This window comes from Nannospalax galili, unplaced genomic scaffold (genome assembly GCF_000622305.1).
Source record: "Nannospalax galili isolate Female #2095 unplaced genomic scaffold, S.galili_v1.0 scaffold996, whole genome shotgun sequence".
Classification (NCBI taxonomy): domain Eukaryota; kingdom Metazoa; phylum Chordata; class Mammalia; order Rodentia; family Spalacidae; genus Nannospalax; species Nannospalax galili.
Window position 1 is genome coordinate 3,168,272 of NW_008339436.1, and position 19,680 is coordinate 3,187,951.

Consider the following 19,680-nt stretch of genomic DNA (forward strand, 5'->3'; position numbering starts at 1 on the left):
AAAGCTATACACAGATCTCATTTTTTTTGGTTTTTTTGAGACAGGGTCTCCCTGTAGCACCATTGGCCTGGAACTTACTATGTAGACCAGGCTGGCCTTGAACTCACAGAGATCCGCCTGCCTCTGCCTCCCGAGTGCTGGGACTAAAGGTGTGCACCACCATGCCTGGCTCAATTTTTTTTTTAAACAACCCATTTCATCCTCCTTGTATTCCTGGATTGCCCTAAAAGTTTTATTTTAAGAAAAGAGAGCACATTTATGAGTGAGTGAGCCGGTGCTTGCATTTTGACCCTCCAACTGTTCATTAACTAAATATTTAACTTCACTCAGCCTTAGTTTCTGTATGTGCTGTATGTGTGAAATGGGCTCAGTCATATTCTTTCCAGGGGTGTCTATGAGGACTCTGTGCCTGTGAATGTTAAATACTTTGTACAGTATGTCACATATAATGGTCCCAATAGATGTGGTGATGCTGCTTTCACTTCTGAACAACATAAAGTGACAGAGTCAATGTACTCTCTATGGAAACAATGTCCCCCAAACCATGCAGTATGAAACAGTGTTTTCAAGACACTGGACATTAGATAATGAAGGACCTTTGCTCCAGGAGTTGAGAAACAAAGTGAGCCCTACATATAGCCTTAGTTGACAGGCTTGAGGAAGTTTCTAGACTGTGAGAGAGGAAAAGGACACAGATGGAGGCCAGTGGCCTCATGAATAGAGACAACACAGCTGAGAGTCTGGGAGATCAAAGCAGTAGAGCTTGCAGGAGAGCATGTGAAAAGATGAAAGGGCTACACAGGGAAAAAGCATTCATCGAGAGAACTCCCTGTGTACCTGTCACCACATGCATGCAAGGAAACCACTGAGACGGCCAGCAGAGAACCATTGGAGGGAGGCTGGAGTGATGGCTCAGGAGTTAGGAGCACTGGCTGCTCTTGCAGAGAGGACCAGGGCTGGAATCCCAGCACCCATACGGCAGCTAACAACCACCGTGACTCCAGTTTCAGGGGATCCAATACCCTCTTCTGGCCTCTATGGGCATTGCATGCATATAGTGCACTTACATACATGCAGGTTAAAGCACTCATACACATTAAAAAAGAACTACTGGAGGCAGCCGTGTCCACCCTAACACGAGGCAGGGAATGATGCCTATTCCTGCTAGCCAGGTGGGAAAGCTGCACACCCTGGGACACTGGGTGGAAAAGCTACATGCTCTGGGACACTGGGTAGAAGACAGAGAGGCCTTTTCCTTCCACAGGTGAATCATGAGCTCTGCGCTGAGCCCTCAAGATCCACCTAGAGAATCCCATCTATAAGGAGCAAACTCCCTCCAAAAACCCAACTTCACGTCAGAAAAAGGTTCAAGAATATTTATAGGATACAGACTCTCCCATCACCCAGCCATTTAAAAATCACAATGCCTGGCACCTGTTCAGAAATAGCAGGAATGTGAAGACATGGGAAAATATGGCCCAGCATGAGAGGAAAAGTCAACCAGTTGAAACCAACCCAGAAATGGCACAAATTTTAGGATTAGTGGACGGAGACATTAAAATAGTCCATATGTTCTACAAGTTAAGTGGAGACATGAAAGATACATAAAAAATAATCAAAAGGCCCAAATCAAACTTACAGAGCGCAAGCTTGCATTTTATGAATTGAAAAAAAGCAGACTACATGGGATGAACGGCGAAGAAGAAAGGTCGGCAAGCCTGAAGATCTAGCAGTAGAAATTGCCGCATTCATTCTTAGTTTTGTTTTGCTTGTTTTTGAGATGGGCTTTCTGGCCTGAAAGTATGTTACCCAGGCTTGTCTTGCACTTGTGATCCTCCTGCCTCAGCTGGGATTGTAGACATTCGCCATCACACCCAGCTCTGTAATCATGTTCTAATGGTGCTGGGACACAAAGTTAGTGGGTTAAATGACTATTTTCTCGTATGGTATCTGTGGCTCTTGAAGGGTTTCTTAGGGTTTAAGTCAAGGTATCAGCACAGTTGAGTACCTTCCACAGGCTGTAAGGGAGAGGTTAGTTTCATGGTTCTCCAGCTTCAAGAGGCTGCTCACATTCCTCAGCCCCTGATCTCCTCCACCTTCAAGGCCACAATGACCCGATCAAGTCCTTTTTATTATGTCACTCGTCCCTTCTTCTTTACCCATTTTTCTCTCTGGTTCCTCCTCTACTTCTAAAGTCCCCTGTGGACTGGGCTCATAAAGATGACTGGGAATTGTCGTCTTATTTAAAATAAGCCAGATGATCAGCAACTTTGATCCACCTTCATGGAAGACCTTATTGCTCTTCTACGATACAACCTAACCTGTGCAAGGGTTTTAGAGACTTGGATGGAGGATCTTTAATTAAGGGAGAGCATCATTCTGTTTTAATATTACCCCAAAATAAATACACAGAGGAAAAAGAACTTTGGACAAATAAAAACCCATTACTGAGCTGCTGGGAAAAATTCTAAGATGCCTAATATACATGTGATTGGAGCCTCCGATGGGTGGAGGAAAGGATGGACAAGCTTATTTGCAGTACTAACTAACCAAGCTTTATGAACACTATAAACTCATAAATCTAAGCAATTCAATGAGCTCCATTCACAAGGAGCATGAGGAACCTGCACCGAGGCACATCACAGTGAAATGACTCGAAGCCAGTGAAGCGGAAATAGAAAATAAGGATGTTGACAAGCTTCTCATGAAACACAGGGAAAGCGAGTGGGCCGTGGAATGACCTCCAGAGAACAGTCAGAGGAAACACTTCGACCTGGCATTGCCCCCAGGGAGACCTCCTTTCACAAAGGAAGAGAAAATCATGGCTCCTTCCCACTTTTAAAAGTTCTGGAATTAATCAATGGTTTCATACCACAAGAAATCTCAGAGGAAGGACAGGAGAAAATGACATCATGCCACATAGGAACCTGGATTATATGGAAGAACACAGAGCTTGAAAAATGTATGCTCTTTCCTTGTAATTTAAATCTTTCCAAAAGACATAGACTGTTTAAGTAGAAAGAGTAAGAATGTAGCATGAGGCATATAAGGGTGTGGAACATTAAATTCTAAGACAGCCATCGCAAGGAAGTCAGGAAAGAAACGGAAGTACATGCGTGGAAAAGCTCTACAGAGGTGTCCAGCTGTTTGACCTTGTGATATGACATTGTCATATGCAAATGTGTTGGGCCACATTCATAGCTGTCCTGGGACATGTGCAAATCATGGGCCACAGGTTAGATATGGCTGCACGAGGTATGACATCCCTTGTCAGAGAAAGATAAAGAAAAGTAAATAAGATGTATACTGTGATCCCTAATGTGGTGACTGCGGTATCGGGGAGGAAAGGGAAGAGAGCTTTACTAAGAAGCAATGTAAGAGATAGAATGGAATCACAAAAAATAAAATACATAGGCTGGAGAGATGGCTCAGTGGTTAAGAACACTGGCTCCTCTTGCAGAAGACCCGGGTTTGAGTCCCAGCACCCACATGACAGCTAATAACCATCTATAACTCCAGTTCCAGAGGAACTGGACACTCTTCTGACCTCTGAAGGCATTGCAAGCAATACTCTCGTACACATAAAATAAACATAATAAATAAAATATTCTTTAAAAATAGCAAAATACAGACTGGAGCGATGGCTCAGTAGTTAAGAGTGCTTGCTGTTTTTGCAGAGGACTTGAGTTTGGGTCCCAGCACCCAGGTCAGGTGGCTCATAACCACCTGTGAGCTCCAGATCTAATGCCCTCTTCTGACCTCCTCAGGCACCTATACACAAGTAGCACTAACACAGACACATAAACACAAAAATAAGTTAAACTGTTTGAGTTTGGTGGCACACCTCTGTAATCCCAGCACAAGGGAGGTAGAGAATCACGCATTTCAAGACAGCCTGGGCTATGTAATGAGGCACTGTCACACAAACACCTCAAAAAGAAAAAAAAAAAAGAATGACAAGCCCAACAGGAAACAGGAGACAGACTTAAACATAAGATGCCATAATCATATTCTATTTTGTATAGGTTTCCTTTTTATTATTTGTTTTTATTTTATATGTATGAGTGTTTTGCCTACATGTACATCTATCACATGTGTGCTATGACTGTAGAGGCCAGAAAAGGGTGTCAATTCTGGAACTGGAGTTACAGATGGTTGTTAGCTGTCATGTGGGTGCTGGGAATCCAACCTGGGCCCTCTGCAAGAATAGCAAGTGCTCTTAACTGCCAAGCCATCTCTCCAGCTTCAGTAATCCTATTTAAATAAAGCTTGCTGGTCTGGATATAAAAGCAAGTCTCAACCATATATCTGACAAGAAATACACTTAAAGATACACAGATGTTTAAAAAAAACATGGAAAAAGATCTACCATGCTGGAGTCAGTCAAAAGAAAGCTGGAGTGACCATATGTCAGATTTCTAAACAGGGAATATTACTAAGGGAGAAGAAAGGCCATTTTACAGCTGCCAAGTAGATTCGCCAAGAAGATATAACGATTCTTAATATTTATACACCTAAATATTAAGTTCTAACAACAGAACTTTATACAAAACAGACAGAAATCTAAAGAGAAATAGAGAAAAACAAGGTTACAGTGGGCGCTTTTAATAGCTTTCTCAGTAACTGACAGGACAAATAGAAAAGCAATCTAGACACAAAAGACCTCAACAGACTACCCAACTCGGCCCGGCTGGGAATAGTAGGAGATTCCACCCACCCCATGCCCAGCAGAACAATTTTCCTCTGTTGACAGAACAACTACCATGTTATGGGCCCAAACCAAGTTTTAATAAATAGAAAATAATTCAAACCACGTAACATAGGTTATCTTACCACAATGGAATTAAATAAGAAATCAATATCAAGAAAGATTTCAGAGAAATCTACCCCTACCCAATTTGGAAACTAACTTCAAAAAACCCATAGGTCAGGGCTGGTTTAATACTTGAAAATCCATCAATATGTTTTATTAACACACTAAAAATTTATAGGATCATTTCAAGAGATGCTAAAAAGACATTAAACATAACAAAACATCCAGAGTCCATTGCTTATAAAAGCTCTCAACAAACTAGGAATAGAAGGAATTCCTCAGCCTGATACAGCCTGTCCTACAGAGACATCTCATAGATAACAGAACTTGAATGCGTTTTCCACAAGATGAGGAGTAAGACAACACTGTTTGCTCTACCTACATCTAGTCAACATTGCATTTGCAGTTCCAGCCTGTGCAAGCAGACCGAAAATAAATAAAGGTACCCAGATAGAAAGGAAGTACCTAAGCTTTTGCTGGTATAGTGTGCTGGCCTCCACGGGAGCCTGGCAAGGCAGCGGAAAAATGAGACTTCGGTAGATGTGTGGGACATCCAGATGCAGAAGCAGGAACATCTTGTACAAAAATGAACTCGTAGGCCTGAATGTAAGTCCTAAAACCATGGCCAACGATGGTGGCCCACACCTTTAATCCCAAGAGTCAGGAGGCAGAGGGCAGGTGGATCTCTGTGAGGTAGAGATCAGCCTGGGCTATATAGAGAGTTCTAGGCCAGTCAGAGCTACACAGTGAGACCCTGACTTAAGAGAAAAGAGACGAAAAGAGAAGAGATCCCAAAACCATGAAATTGCCGAAAGGAAAGCTAGGAAAAAGCTTTTATGACCTTGGGTCAAACAGATTCCTTTGATATAATAACCAAGCACATTCAATAAAAGAGAAGAAAAATGGAGTCTGCTAAATTAAAACCTTTTGTTCTTAGAAATACTGTTAATAGAACTCAAGGGAAAAATAATGTGAGAGATTTGCAGCACATAAATCTGATAAACAACTCGCATCCACAATACATAAAGAACTCTTAAAACTCATAATGGAAAATAACCCTTTAAAAAAAAAATGAATGAGGGGCTGGAGAGAAGGCTCAGAGGTTAAGAACACTGGTTGTTCTTACAGAAGACCCAGGTTCGAATCCCAACACCCACATGACAGCTAACAACCGTCCGTTAACTCCAGTTCCAGGGGATCCAATGGCCTCTTCTGTCTTCCTTAGGCATTGCACGACGTGGGTGCACTTACTTACATGCAGGCAATACACTCATACTCATAAAAAATAATAAAATATTTTTAAAAAATGAATGAGCTGGAGAGATGGCTCAGTGGTTAGGAGCACTGACTACTCTCACAGAGGACCCAGGTTCAGTTCCCAGCACCCACATAATAGCTAACAATCACCAGTTCCAGGGAATTGGACTCCCTGGCTTCTGTGAGCATTGCACACATAGGTGCACTTACATACATGCAGGCAAAACACTCATACACATAAAAAATAAATAGTAAAATTTTTTTCTTAAAATAAAATGGATGAAAAGCCTGAACAGACATTTCACCAAAGAAGCCACATGGTGGCAATTAAGTAAATAAAATAGTATCCAACACCATCAGTCATTTGGGAAATGCTAATTCAAGTGGTTTGGCATACCCATTAGAATGGCTAAGAGGGAAAAAAATGTTGGTGGAGGAACTGGAATGGTGTGTGTGGAGGGGAAGGTAGACAGTACAGTCACTTTGGAAAACAGTTTGTGACTGTTTCCTGAAAAGGGACACATATCTAAGAAGACAGGTAAATAAACATGCAGGCTCCGGTACCCTAGTGCAGGACCCTGGTCTGGGGCACAGCTGTGCACAAAGGTGTCTGTAAATTTCTGGGATGGATAGATTGCTCAGCTTTCCCAGTTTTGGGCAGCTTGCTGTGAGCTCAGCATGCTGCCCCTCATTTAGGAAGTGGCAGGAAGGCATATAGGGTGGGTGACCAAGTACCCAGACCTCAAATCCATGGTTCTGCCCTTACGAGCTGTGTGAGTTCAGACAAGTTACTTAACTCACTGTGTCTCAGGTTCCTTGTCTGTAAAACAGGGGTGTGGATGAAGGGTGTAGCCAAGTGAGTAGTGAGAGAATGTGGGTTCAGTTTTCAACATCTGCATGTGCAAGCATGTGTGAGCAGGCATGTGCATGCACACACGTGTGCTCTCACACACACATACATGCACCCTCAAATAGGCATGGGAACAGCCTTGCTCAGTCCTTGTGAAGGTGAACAGAGGTGTGTGCTCAGCAGGATTGCATGGGCACCTTCCAGTGTTTGGAAGCATCTGTTTCCAGCTGGGCTCCTTCCCTGGGTCATAGTTCCAGCAAGGAACAGCCTGGGGCTCCCGTCCATCTTCCTCTCTCCCCTGCGGACATGAGTCTCTGCACCCCTAGCACACGGTCCTGGTTAGGGGTCTTAGGCAAGTAACAGTGAATTATATATTTGGGGATGTGAAGGGCAGGGTGCATGGGAAGGAGATCATGCTTAAAAATCCCTTCAGGAGGGCTGGAGAGATGGCTCAGGGGTTAAGAGTACTGGGCACTCTTGCAGAGGACCTGGGTTCAATTCCCAGTACTCACAGTTCCGTAACTCCCATTCCAGGGGATCTGATGCCTTCTTCTGACCTTCGTGGGCATTGCATGACATGGGTGCATTTACAGACATGCAGGCAATACACTTATACACATTAAAAAGAAGAATCCCTTCAGGTGTTCGGAAAGTACTAAAGTGCATACATGGTGAGTGACTTGATTCAAGGAAAACGCTGAAGCTGACGTAGGAGACTGAACTTTTCTAAGGTGCCCTAAAGTCTGCACACACACACCAGTATTGTCTTGAAATTCTTCCAATGATTTCTGTTTTGATAAATCAGGAAGAGCTCTATCAAAGGTCTGTGAGGTGTGAAAGAGACTGGATGCATACTAGAAGCAAAAGAGCAGGATGTTGGAGCTGGAGAGATGGCGCAGTGGTTAAGAGCACTCGCTGCTCTTGCAGATGACCCAAGTTCAGTTCCCAGCACCCACATTAGGCAGCTCACAACTGCCTATAACTCCAGCTCCAGAGGATCCAGTGCCCTCTTTTGACTTCCGTGGGCGCTGTATGCATATGGTGCATATACTTACATGCAGGCAAAACACTAATATACAAAAACTAAAAATAAATAAAACTTCAAAAATAAGAACAAAGTGTTGCTGGAGGTTCCAGGATTGCTGAGCTCATGGGCTGAGCAGTGGCAGCAGGTGGGCACCCACTGTCCTGCATAGGGACCCTGCAGTAAGCCTTGTCTCTGTGTCTTGCAGGTGGTACCGGGGAGCGGGAGAAGGTACCGGCCAACCCCGAGGCGCTCCTGCTCATGGCCAGCTCCCAGCGTGACATGGAAGACTGGGTGCAGGCCATCCGCCGGGTCATCTGGGCCCCGCTTGGTGGAGGTACTGCCCGTAGTTCGCATGCCCACCCTGTAGAACCCTTGCCTGCAGGTAATCTTGTCCCCTCACTCTGAGCCCACAAGTTCCCTGGCAGGGGACATAGGTCCATAATCAGAGTCCTGTGGCCTTTGCATGCTCACTTCCCTGTGTCCAGACACCCTGCTGGATGTTGGGTAGTCTTCACACAGGGTGAGGGAGGGTGCACGCTGCCACATGTTCATATTTGATGCCTTGGCCTCTCTTCCTTCCTCTGCTAGGCCTCCCTGTGGTTACACTGGAACCCATCCCTGTGCCCCAAGCCTGCTCTCTGCCCTTGTCTGCTGTTTACCTGTTTGTTTTTTCAAAGCATTCAATGAGTGGTAAAAGATACCCAGGTCCATTTCAGGCACTGAGATTTCATTCAATGGTAAAGCAGTCTATGCCTCTTCCCTCCCCCTCCTCTTACCTGTGTGTGCTACAGATAGATTGTACAGACAAGTCCATGTGTCTAAAGATATCCAGGAGACATGCAAGGGAGCAAAGTAAAAGGTCAATGAGAGGACAGGGGCTGTCATTAGATGAAGTGACCCAACAGGCTCCACTGAGTGACCAGGGCAGCCAGGGGTATTAGCAGAGGCACTGGCAAGTACAAAGGTTCTGAAATAGGAATGAGCAGAAACAGGAGGCATATGAGGAAGGCCAGTGGGTCTGAGGGAGTGGAGATGAGGATGGTGGGAGGGCTTGGATAAAAGAGGGGGCTGGACTGTGGGGCCCTGGTCGGGGGTTCAGACTTCACTGTGGATGGAGTGGGGCACCAGGAAGAGTATGTGAACAGGAGGCAGGTAAGACCTGACTTAGAGTTGACCAGGACACAGCTAGCTACAGATGAGTCCTAAAGGGACGCTTCTGGACCTGGTGGAAAAGAAAGCAGAGGTGACTCTAGCCCCACAGCTGCAGTCTTTCTGGGTTGGTACTCATATGAAATCGCTGTGAAAGCTTTCACCATGGTGTCACCACACTGGGGTGAGGGGAAGGAGGGCACAACTTCCGGCTGAACAGGAAGACCCAGTGCCTTCCAGCTGGTTGACTTGACTTACATATGGTGTGAGCATCCTTTCTTCCCTGTGGTATATTTGACTGTCAGGCAGGGACAGACTCACTTCTTCGGGCTCTGACAAGCCTCAAGGCTGGCCCCTCTTTTCACCACTCACATCACCAACTCTCCTCGCCTACTGCTAGGCATGGCCTGCCTGACCTCTGTCACTAAGCCACCAGCCCCTCGCATAGAAGAGTGAATGTAACACTGGATGTTCTTGTTCTCCTGGGCCTCACCCTGTCAGCCTCATCTCCCTGACCCTTAATGACTACAGCTGATTATACCCACAGCCCATTGAATGGCCTGGGAAGACCAGAGACCTCTGTAACCTCAGAGCACTTCCTGTAGTGCCAGGGTGTCAAACCTGAGGAGCAGAGCAGAGTCCAGGGCAGATGCCCTGTGGTTGGCCTGTGGCTCATGACAGGTAACCAGCCTCAGAGGGACCTTACAGAGATGAAAGGATTGATAATCTGTACTGCATAAACTGAAGAGCCTACATTTTTTAAAAGGGCAAGTTAAGAGACCAGAAAGGGGAGCAGGGAGTTGGGAGAAGGTATTTGTAACACAGAAACCCATCACATGACCCCTTCTCAAACCTTTACAAATCAGTAAGGCAGAGAGATGAGCCAGTAGACACATGGGCAGGACTTGAACCGGCACTTTGCCAAGAAGCAAGCCTCACAACCCATGAATATAGTCAGGGGAGTTCAACCTCATTGGTCACCACAGAAATACAAATTAATCCAGCATAGGGTGTTTCTACTTGCCACCAGAATGACTAAATGAAAAGAAGCACTTTCAAGTGGTAACGTGGTTAGAGAGTTGGTAATCTTGTCAGGGAAATGACTTGATGGTATCTGGTAAAGTCACTGCCATGGCACAGGGGGTCCAGCAGTTTCCCTGGGAGGCAGTTCTTCTGTGTATAGTTCTGTCAGAGTCTTGGACACAGCCGGTGTTCACAGCCCCTTACTTACAACAGCCTAACATAACCCTAGCACCCAGCAGCAGCATTACAGTGAATAAATAACTGACTGGTTCTTGCAGTGGGAAACTACAGTGGTATGAAGGGATCCACCACAGCCCCACCCAACATCATGCGTGAGACGACAAAACTGTGGAACTAAAGAAAGCAAACAAAAAGTAGCATGGATGATTCCCTGTCTGTGAAGTGGAATGAGAGCACAGGGTGAAGTACAGCATTTACAGATGATTAGGGAGCTGAGATATGAAGAAAAGCAGAGAGATGAATCCCCAGAGGGGTAAGAAGGAAGGCTGAGGGAAGGGCAGAGTTTCATGGAGTAACAATTACACGGATGTTCGTGTAAACCCATACATTTAAGTATTAGTTGGAATATGTGCATATTTCACTATGTAAAAGATTTTTAAAAAGAAATAGGAACTAAATATCTAAGAGGCTAAGTGATTTGCCCAAGACGATAAGGCCACTTAGGGAAGGGATGGGTGGTGGCTCTGATCTCAAAGGCCAGGCTTGGTACCAGTGTCAAAGAACAGGCAGAGTGTCAAAGAACAGCCCAGAGCAGGGCACTCTCTCAAAGCTCTACCTATGTACAGTGGCCCAGCCCAGCATCCATCTCTCCCTGCCTGGGCAGAATGGGAATATTGGTAGTCTTGTTCCTCCCCAAGGCCTGGAGTTTCTGTGACCCAGGAGACCACGTGCTGTATGCATAAGAATCTGTGGGTATTAAACAGGAGCTGTCATCAAAGCTGCTTATCTCCTCCTTTCGAAACCCTACAAGTCCAGCGGAAATGTAGAAGCTCCAGGTAGAAGCGAAGCTGGACCTGTCTAGGCAAGCCTGAAGCTTGCTGGTGGGCCCAGTGGGCCCCAGAGGTTTCCTGGCAGAGCTGTTGTTAGCCTGGGTTCCTTAGAAGGGAGGCTTAGAGGATCAGTTGTGCTGTAGCTGAGCAGAAGTCCTTTCTAGCCTGTCTGTTGCGGTAGCCAGCTGCCACCTCTGAAAGAATCCAGTGGGCAGCATGCCTGCTGCGGAAGAGAGAGCTCAGTGTCCCCATAGAGATGATGGCTCTGTGGCACTTCTTCGCTCAGCCAGTCACAAGTGTGTTCTTGGGGCTGAGTTGGCCACAAGCAAGACAGACAGGTCTGGTCTTTATGGAGCTCACATTCTGGTAGAGAAGGCGACGACAGCAAGTTAGAGAACCCATGGCAGCCTAGGCAGGCACATAGACTCTGAAATGACAGAGCATGGTTAAAACTGAAGACGCCAATCAGTAGTCAGAAATCCCATGTTCATGGATCAGAAGCTTGCTGTTAAGAAGGCAGCATCGTGGGACTTCTATGCCCAGTTCAGGGAGCACTCTTCCTGGGAAGAGGCAGCAGTGAATGGCTCATGCTGGCTCTCTGTAAGGAGAGATAACAGTCTGATAACCTCCGAACTGTGTCAGTATCTGAAGGGTAATTGTGTGTATGTGTACCTAGCCCCTTGAAGCCTGGGATTTATATGCACCTGGGAAGGTACTTAGCAAAGCTGACTGTGAGAGGCGGAATGGGAACAAGATTTGGCATTAGCTTTTGGTCTGTGTATGATCTATCTCTGCCACTTGCTGTGTGACCCTAGGCATGCCACTAACCCTGTCTGTACCTCCATGTCCTTGTGAGTTCCAGGCCAGCTGGGACTACAGGGAGACCCTGTCTCAAAATGAACCCCACCCCCCACCCCCCACCCCCGCAAAAAAGAAAGAAATCAGGGACTGGTTATAAAAGGCTTGACCCTGGCGACCTCCTTCTGCCAGACAAGCCCCATCTCCCAAACAGCACCACCAGCTCTGGTGTCAGTGCTCAGAATATGAGCCAGTGGGTGACAGTTGAGATCCCACCCTTAATGAGTATGTAAATAGCTCTACTAGCCCCTGTTTTCCATTCTTTTGGGTCCGTACCCAGAAGTGGACTTGCTAGCTCCATGTTTAACTATTTAAAAAGATTTTATTTATTTATTTAAATTTTATTTTTTATTTTTGGTCTTTTTGAGTCAGGGTCTCCCTATAGCCCCAGCTGTCCCGGAACTCACTATGTAGACCAGGCTGGCCTTGAACTCACAGAGATCCACCTGCCTCTGCCTGTGCTGGGATTAAAGGTGTGCACCACCACGCCTGGCCTATTTATTTTTATTTTATGTGTATGAATGTTTTGCCTGCATCTATGTAAGTGCACCATGTGTGAGCAGTGCTTGTGGAAACCAGAAAAGGGTATCAGATACTCCTGGAACTGTGGGTGCTGGGAGCCTTGGTCCTCTGGAAGAATAGCCAGTGCTCTTAACCACTGAGCCATCTCTCCAAGTCTCCATGTTTTCTGAGGAAGCACCATGCCATTTTCTACAGTGGCTGCGCCATTTTACATTCCCATGAGTGGCGAGATTTCTTCCCATCCTAATTGTCACTCCACAGCTGACTAAGGACTTTTGGTCTACCTGGATAGAAACTGTGGATAGGCAGGAAGCTCTTCAAATGCTGATCTCTGGCCGCCTTCGTTTCCCTCAGTGTCTGAAAGCGGCAAGTGACAAGGTAAACAGGCAAAAACAGTGACAAGTGCCACCTTCAGTTATAATCCTGGTGCTAGCCTAGAGTTTGGGGGAACTTAGTCATACAAGGATGACAGTCCTCATGCAGATCTGTGGACCAGGACCCTTGGCCCTGAAGCCTTGACAGGTCTTTGGAGCCCCTGTGGTGACCAGGGCCTGAGAGTCTCCTTTCTGTCTCCTGGTGGTCTTTTCACAGCTTTCTGGTCATCTCTGCTTCTAGCAACACTAACCCTCTCATTCCTTCAGTTGTCAGAATACTGGGGTATCTGCCTCTGTCAGGATAGCATTCAGTGCTGGAGTATTGTTCCAGAACTGGGCACCTGTAGTGGCTAGGTACAGGTGTCCTCTCCTACCTGGGTGGAGTCAGCACATGTTTAGAGTTCTGGGTTGGTGACTGGTACAGGGGGTGTGATTCTGTTTAATCAAGCCACTGGTGGGGTCAACTGCTGGTCCTGTCACTTGAGGTGGGCATCCCTCATCTGTGAAGCTGCCCACTGCTACAATGGCCCTCTGACATCTCTGTTAGTCATATTTCCAACTCTGCCTGTACCACTAAAAGCAGGCAAGAATAGACCATTAGAGAGAAGTCTTTGTGGACCTGCCCCTGCAATGCATGAGAGATAACACAGGGGACTGTCTCCCAGCCAGCTCTGCGTGAGCCTGTGCAGCTTGCTTATAAAGCCCAAGAAGGTGTGTTTGGACCGTTTCTTTGGCCAGTCACATCCTGTCTCTAGCACCAATCACAGGCATTTAAGCTCATATTTTGGATCAGTCATGGCCTGGCCATCGGCCATAGTTGTCCCTTCAGAGAAAGTGCTCCCCCTCTGGTTCATGGAAGACATGAACTGCCAAACAGCCCTGCCTGGGGCTGGGCCTTCCGGAGACAGTGCAATCAGCTGCAGACTTTGGCATGGTTGGAGTGTTCAAGATGGCTGGTGCTGGTGTGAGGGTGGTCAGGCTGGCTGTGTGTACAAGAGCCCAGCAGCTGCTAGTTAAGGTCCAATTCCCTATCCCCAGTGTCTTTGTTTATTTACAGGAAAATGAACATCAAAAGCAATGCTTACAATAGAAGCCAAAGAACTTATCATTAACTATGTGATTTTTAACAGTGCTTTTTTATACCTGCCCAGTGCCCAGGGAGAGGGGATCCCCCTCCGTTTTTACAACCACATTTTTGTTTTACTAATAGCCACCCTAGTGGGTGTGAAGTGGTGTCTCATTGTTCAAACAAAGTGTTGCAAGGGCGTAATAGGATGATGTCTGGTGGAAGCCTGCCAGACCCTGGCAGGAGGGGGCATTGATGTGGGCTGGAGGAGGCTCCTGCTGAGAGCCAGGTGGTAGGCGCCTCCTGGGCCCCATCAGCATATGGGCTTTTACTCCTCAGGGAGATGGAGAGAGAAACATTGGGAAATGAGAGGATCTGACATACAGTTTGAAGGGAACCTCACTGAACAGGCATGAGGGGAGGGCACAGCTGTGTTTCAGTACCCAGGCAAGGGTGCTGTGTTCCCCATGGTCTTGGGTTGGGAACTGAGCAGATTGTAGCTCTCTTTAGAAAGTAGGAGTGATAAGCTCTCCAGGCAGAGGATGTGAGAAAGATCTATGACCACTGCTTTGAGGTGGTAGGCTGCGCACCTGGAAAGACAGCAGTCAGTGACAGCAAGAAGGGACCAGTGTAGACCAGGATAGGGGATTGCGGCAAGATCGTGGCTCAGTTCAGACACATTTGATTGGGTCTGAGCTATCTGTGAGTTGGTAAGCCGGGGGATGCTGGGTAGGCAACTGAGGCAGGAGCCAGGGGGCTGGTGCTCACAACCCTAGAAGGCATTGCTCTGCAAAACTCTCCACCTTTGGCAGGGGCAGCACAGTGCATGGAGCCCAGAGTGACCATTCTGTGCTGGGGAGAGACACTATTGTGCCTGTAGCAGGTTGTAGTGGTCATGAGAGCTAAGCAACTCGGGCCTTCCTGGGCCTGGCTGTCCCTCACCCTCACAGGCCTCTGGATACTTTGCTCTGACCCCAGGAGCCAGCTCTGTAGCCCTGACTTCCTCAGACAGCATAGGGGAGAGAAATGGGGACAAATGCAGCTCCGACTTGATGTGGAGAGAAAGCTGAGGACAACTTGGAGGAGCAAGAAGTTACTGGAATGGCTTCTGCAAACAGAGGCCCTGGGGGCACAATCAGATTCGGTGTAAAAGGTCACTGGAAGTGCAGTGGTGTTGGCTTAGCCTGGCCATAGTATGCTGCATGGAGCTCAGTGCTTTGCACACGCAGCTCAGAAATGCCCATCTAGGCTGAAGAACTCACCTGCTACCAGCCTACTCATGGGAGAAAACCACCCTCAGGTCTTATTAATAAAAGTTAATAAAGCAATGAATCATTTATCTTCGTTCTTGGAGCAGCCCTTACATCTTGGTTTTGGGGGAGGCCCTTAAAATTTCTCCGTAGGCCAGACCCTACTAAGCATGAGCAAAAAGCTTGACCCTGGCCTGCACACCCAGCTGGAAAAGGGGCAGATTCTCCCAGGCCCAGGGCTCCCCAACCCCTTCCATTCCTCCCAGCTGGTGATGCCTGGTCCCAGCTCTGCTTTCTGCCTGCCTCTTGGTCTAGGCTGACCATGTGTCCCCATCCTGGCTTTCACCTCCGCCCTGCCCCAGGCCCTCACACTTTGAAGCATGCGACTGTGGGCTCTTCTCAGAACGCCACCCCGAGAACCCAGGACTTTGCAGAAAGACATTAGAGGAATGAAGGTCTGTCACTTACCAGCTGCCTTTGGGCAAATAGCATAACGTTTCAGCATTCTCTTCTGTAAAATGGGATGTTACTACCTCTCTGGGCTGCTCAAGGACGTAAGGTCAAGTCCAAACCATTGTCCCTGGCTCTAGGCTGCCGATTCCAGGGAGGTCAGAGACCCGGAAGCCCCGGAGTCTGGAGCACCAACGCCAGGTAGCTGAACACTGCTGGCGGGTGACTCAGACCCAGTTGCTTAACCTTCTCTGGCCTCCCTTGCCCCACCTAGAACTCTTCCTCGCAGGCCGAGCCCCGTGTCGGTGCTCCCCATGTGGAGGAAGTGACCCACGTGGTGGCTGCGGCTTCGCTAGGGCTCCCAACTGCAGGGTGCAGAGGAAGGGGGTGCAGACCTGGAGTTCCAGGCGCGGTCCCCGCGGGAGAGAGGCATCCCAGGCACTGGATCCGCCCGCCCTCGCCCTGGGGTCCGGCCCCGGGCGGCGCTGGCCGGGCGGACGGCGGGCAAGACGCTACCTGCGCGCGTGCCTGGCATTCTTGCCGCCGCGCCTCCGCGCCCGGGCGCGCCATGGGCCTGATGCCGGCCGTGCGGATCTTCTCCCGGAGCCGCGCCTGCCCGCGGCCGCCCTGCCGCCTGGCCGCCTGCTGCGCTCCCGCCTCCCCAGGTAGGGGCGCCACGGGGTGCGGGGCTCGGCGGGGCCCGGGGAGAGTGGCGGTGCCGCTGAGGATCCGGGATCGCGGGGTGGTTCCTGGAGAGCCGGGGCCGCGGGTGTGTGTGTCTGTGGGAAGAGGCCAGGACCCGGGTATCTCACGCCAAGCGTCCTGCGTGGAGAGAAATGGAAACTGAGGACTTTGAAAAGATCCTTCTCTATCCCCCGTTGCTGAGGGGACCTGGCAGGAGGGGAATCCCAGGCTCTGACCCCAAGTTCAGTGGTGGCCTTCAGTGGTGGTCTGGCAGGCCACCAGATAGATAAGGGAATTCTGGCTGCCCTGGGTCCTGACTAGGCCACCGCCCAGTTTGGTTGCCCTGTGGTTGTTCTCGAGGCTCTGCAGGGGCAGGTTGGAAGGGTTTGCCACCTCCTCCTGCTCTGAGGTTAATTCCTTAACAGGGCCTACAAGAGGGACAGAGGGACTGGATGGTCCAGTAGGTGTACAAAGAGTGGGTGGATGGCAGGTTGCAGGTGGCAGGGGCCAAGAGAGTAAGGGCTGTAGCTAAGAGGGAGGCTGTGGGTTTACAACACAGTGAGCCTCTGGAGAATTGGGGGATTGCTTTCTCACTGTTCCTCCCTTTGACTGTGGCTTCCCCTCTACTGGAAAAAGTCAAAGGCAGACAGAATGGCCAGGCCAGCCTGCTGCCTCAGCTCTGGAGCATGTCCAAGAGGGAATCCCAGCAGCCCCCACTTCTTTTTCACTGGCCAGAGCCAACTCCTTCCTCCCCTCTCCTGGCCAGGGCCACCCTTGAGGGTAAGAAGAAAGCCACTAGGTGTCCCTGTGTTGGTGTGGCATGTTCACTTGTGGACATAGCTCCAGGAGTCAGAGAGGTTGAGGGCTCTCTGGTCACCCAGGATGAGATGAGTCCGCTTGAAGCAAGGTCTATGTGGGTCCCTGCTTGGGGTTCCCAGAAGTACTCACTGAAGTAATAGACGGTTCTCCAAGGAGCAGCTGTCAAGGGAGAGACTGTGGCTCTTGGCCCATTGTGGGTTCACAGGGAGGAAAGGCACCTCTGCCAGCCTTCTCAAAGTTGGCAGTGGGCACTCTGTGAAGCGTGTGGGCTGGGACCTCGAGGAACCACATGCTGGCTGGGTTTCCAGCAGTAAGGCAAGCCTGCTGGAACTGGTTCTTGGCAAAGCTCCCTTCTGAAAAGGGCCAGAAGGGCTGCTGGAGTTCAGCAGGTGGGGCCAGGACCTACAGCCCCTGCCTGAGGGACCCTAGCAAGGGGAGCAGTGGGCAGGGCCACCACGGAGGAAGTTTGCCAGAGACCTGAATGTGGCATGCCTACAGCAGGGGCACAGCTGGCAAGGAAGACTCTGGACACTAAGATGGAATGAAGCAGGCTCTGCTCCCTCCAGGGGTGGTGGGACAGGGGCTATGCTGTAGTGTAGGTCCACCTTGAGCCTTGGGCAGTCTGTGTAGACAGGTGTGATATATCTCATTCTGTAGATTTGGAGACAGGCCTGTACTCCAGTGGTCTGGCCAGGTGTGCAACCAGAACCTTCGTCTCTGATTTTGAGCATTACCTGTCTGCCTGTGCCCCCACCCCATGCATCAGAGTACCTGAGGAACATTTGGGGTGAGAGTTCACATGTCTCCTGGTCCCTTCTCCAGACATACTCCCTCACCCCCAGGGGTCCCCCATCACAGCTACCCTCCTGCCTTCCTCATACCCTACCTCCTACTTATTTAACTTGGTTCCTGTCACCCTATTCCTGAAACCTCTTCTGTTTAGAAGTGTCTAGACCCTATGGCCTTCCCTGTTGCTTCTCAGTCCTATTTGGGGGTAGGAGGAATGTTCAGGAAGGCTTCAGGAGGGAGGTAGTGGTTGGGAGGGGCTGTCACAGACATAGATTGCCAGGATTGCATGCAGTGTGGATAGGCAGGCTGGTCCAGATTTTGTGCTAGGGCCTGTTGGAGGCGAGCAGGGCAGGGCTTGCCTACCTGCCAGGTTAACACAACCTTGTAAGCAGAACAGATACAGCGGGGTGCATGCTCTCAGTACTCAGGGCAGCTCTGAGGCCCCTCAGCACAGTAGCCCCCACTTATCCACAGTTTCACTTTCTAGGCTTCCAGTTGCCTGTGCGTATCTGCAGCCTGAAAATACTAAGTGGAAAATTCCAGAAAATAACAACTCAGCACTTTTAAATTGTGTGCCCTTCTGAGGACTGTGATGAAATCTTGCACCCTCCCACTCTACCCCGCCTGGGATGTGAATCATCCGTTTGGGGAGTCTAGGCTGTATACGTCACCCACCTCAGATCAGTTGTTGTAGTATCACAGTGCTGGTGTTCACATAACCCTGATTATATCCAATAGTGACACCAAAGCAGAAGAGTCAGGCTGCTGGCAGTGTGAATATTGGCTTCCTTTAAGTGAAAATGTTAAAGCACAAAATGATACGTTGCGAGGTGAGGAGGGGTGCATTCACATAAGTTTCATTCTAGCATATACTTGGAATTGTTCTGTTTTGGCAGCTATTATTAACCTCTTACTGTGCCTAATTTAGAAGTTAAACTTGATCACATGCATGTAAAGGAAAAACTGTCTACTTAGGGGCTGAGCTATTCAGTTTCAGGCATCCACTGGGGGTCTAGGCTTGCCTCCCCTGTACATAAACAGGCCTGCTGTTCTTAGAACAGAGCCAGGCACAAGTGCCCAAGACAGGCAGATGGCAGGTGCCCTTGTCACAGAGAGTAGGAAGGCCTGGCTGGAAGCAAGAGGAGGCTGGATGGAGTTACTTGAGCTTTAGGGGTCTGTGGAGACGTCACCGGGAGCCAAAGCAGGAGCTAAGGGTAGTGACTTGGAACAGGCAACTGCCATGCATGGGTATGTCTGTCTGTGTCTCTCTGCACTCTGCCCTCCTCTACCTCTGCCAGAGGCTCTGCAGAGGGGCTGTGACCCTGGTGTAGGGGCAACGATTGGTATAGAAGACCCTGCCTGGGGCGGGGCAAGCAGGTGTGATGCCAGGTTAGCCCCTTCCGGCCTTGGAGACTCTCTGCTCATGGGTAGCTCAGTTGGTACCATGCTTACCTAGTATGCACAAAGCCCTGGATTTGATCCCCAGCACTGCAAAAAGCCTGGTGCAGTTGTGCATGTCTGTAACTCCAGCCCTTGGGTGGTGAAGCTGGAGGATCAGAAGTTCAAGGTACTTCTTGGATACACAGTGATTTCAAAGCCATCCTGGGCTGCAAAAGATTCTGTCCCACAAATAAAACAATACTTTTTTAAAAAGGAAGAAAAGAGAGATGGGGAGGGAGTCCTCACTTCATGTGAAGTACTAGCAGGTACCTCTGTATGGGGCGCGCAGGGATCTTGTG

General features: G+C 48.8%; 1 protein-coding gene across 5 annotated transcripts in view; it reads left to right on the forward strand.

Moving 5' to 3' along the window:
* Arhgap22 (Rho GTPase activating protein 22) overlaps positions 1–19,680 on the forward strand; it is a 141,651-nt gene that overhangs the window by 105,796 nt on the left and 16,175 nt on the right. For 2 of the 5 annotated variants that reach the window (XM_017798438.2, XM_029564052.1), the window contains one exon: positions 8,153–8,281. The exons of 1 other annotated variant lie outside the window; for it this stretch is intronic. In XM_017798438.2, the coding sequence (XP_017653927.1) occupies positions 8,153–8,281 (129 nt within the window). Of the gene's footprint in view, positions 1–8,152; positions 8,330–19,680 lie in introns of all 5 variants that reach the window. 2 more of the 5 variants (XM_029564049.1, XM_029564051.1) reach the window with 1 other exon arrangement.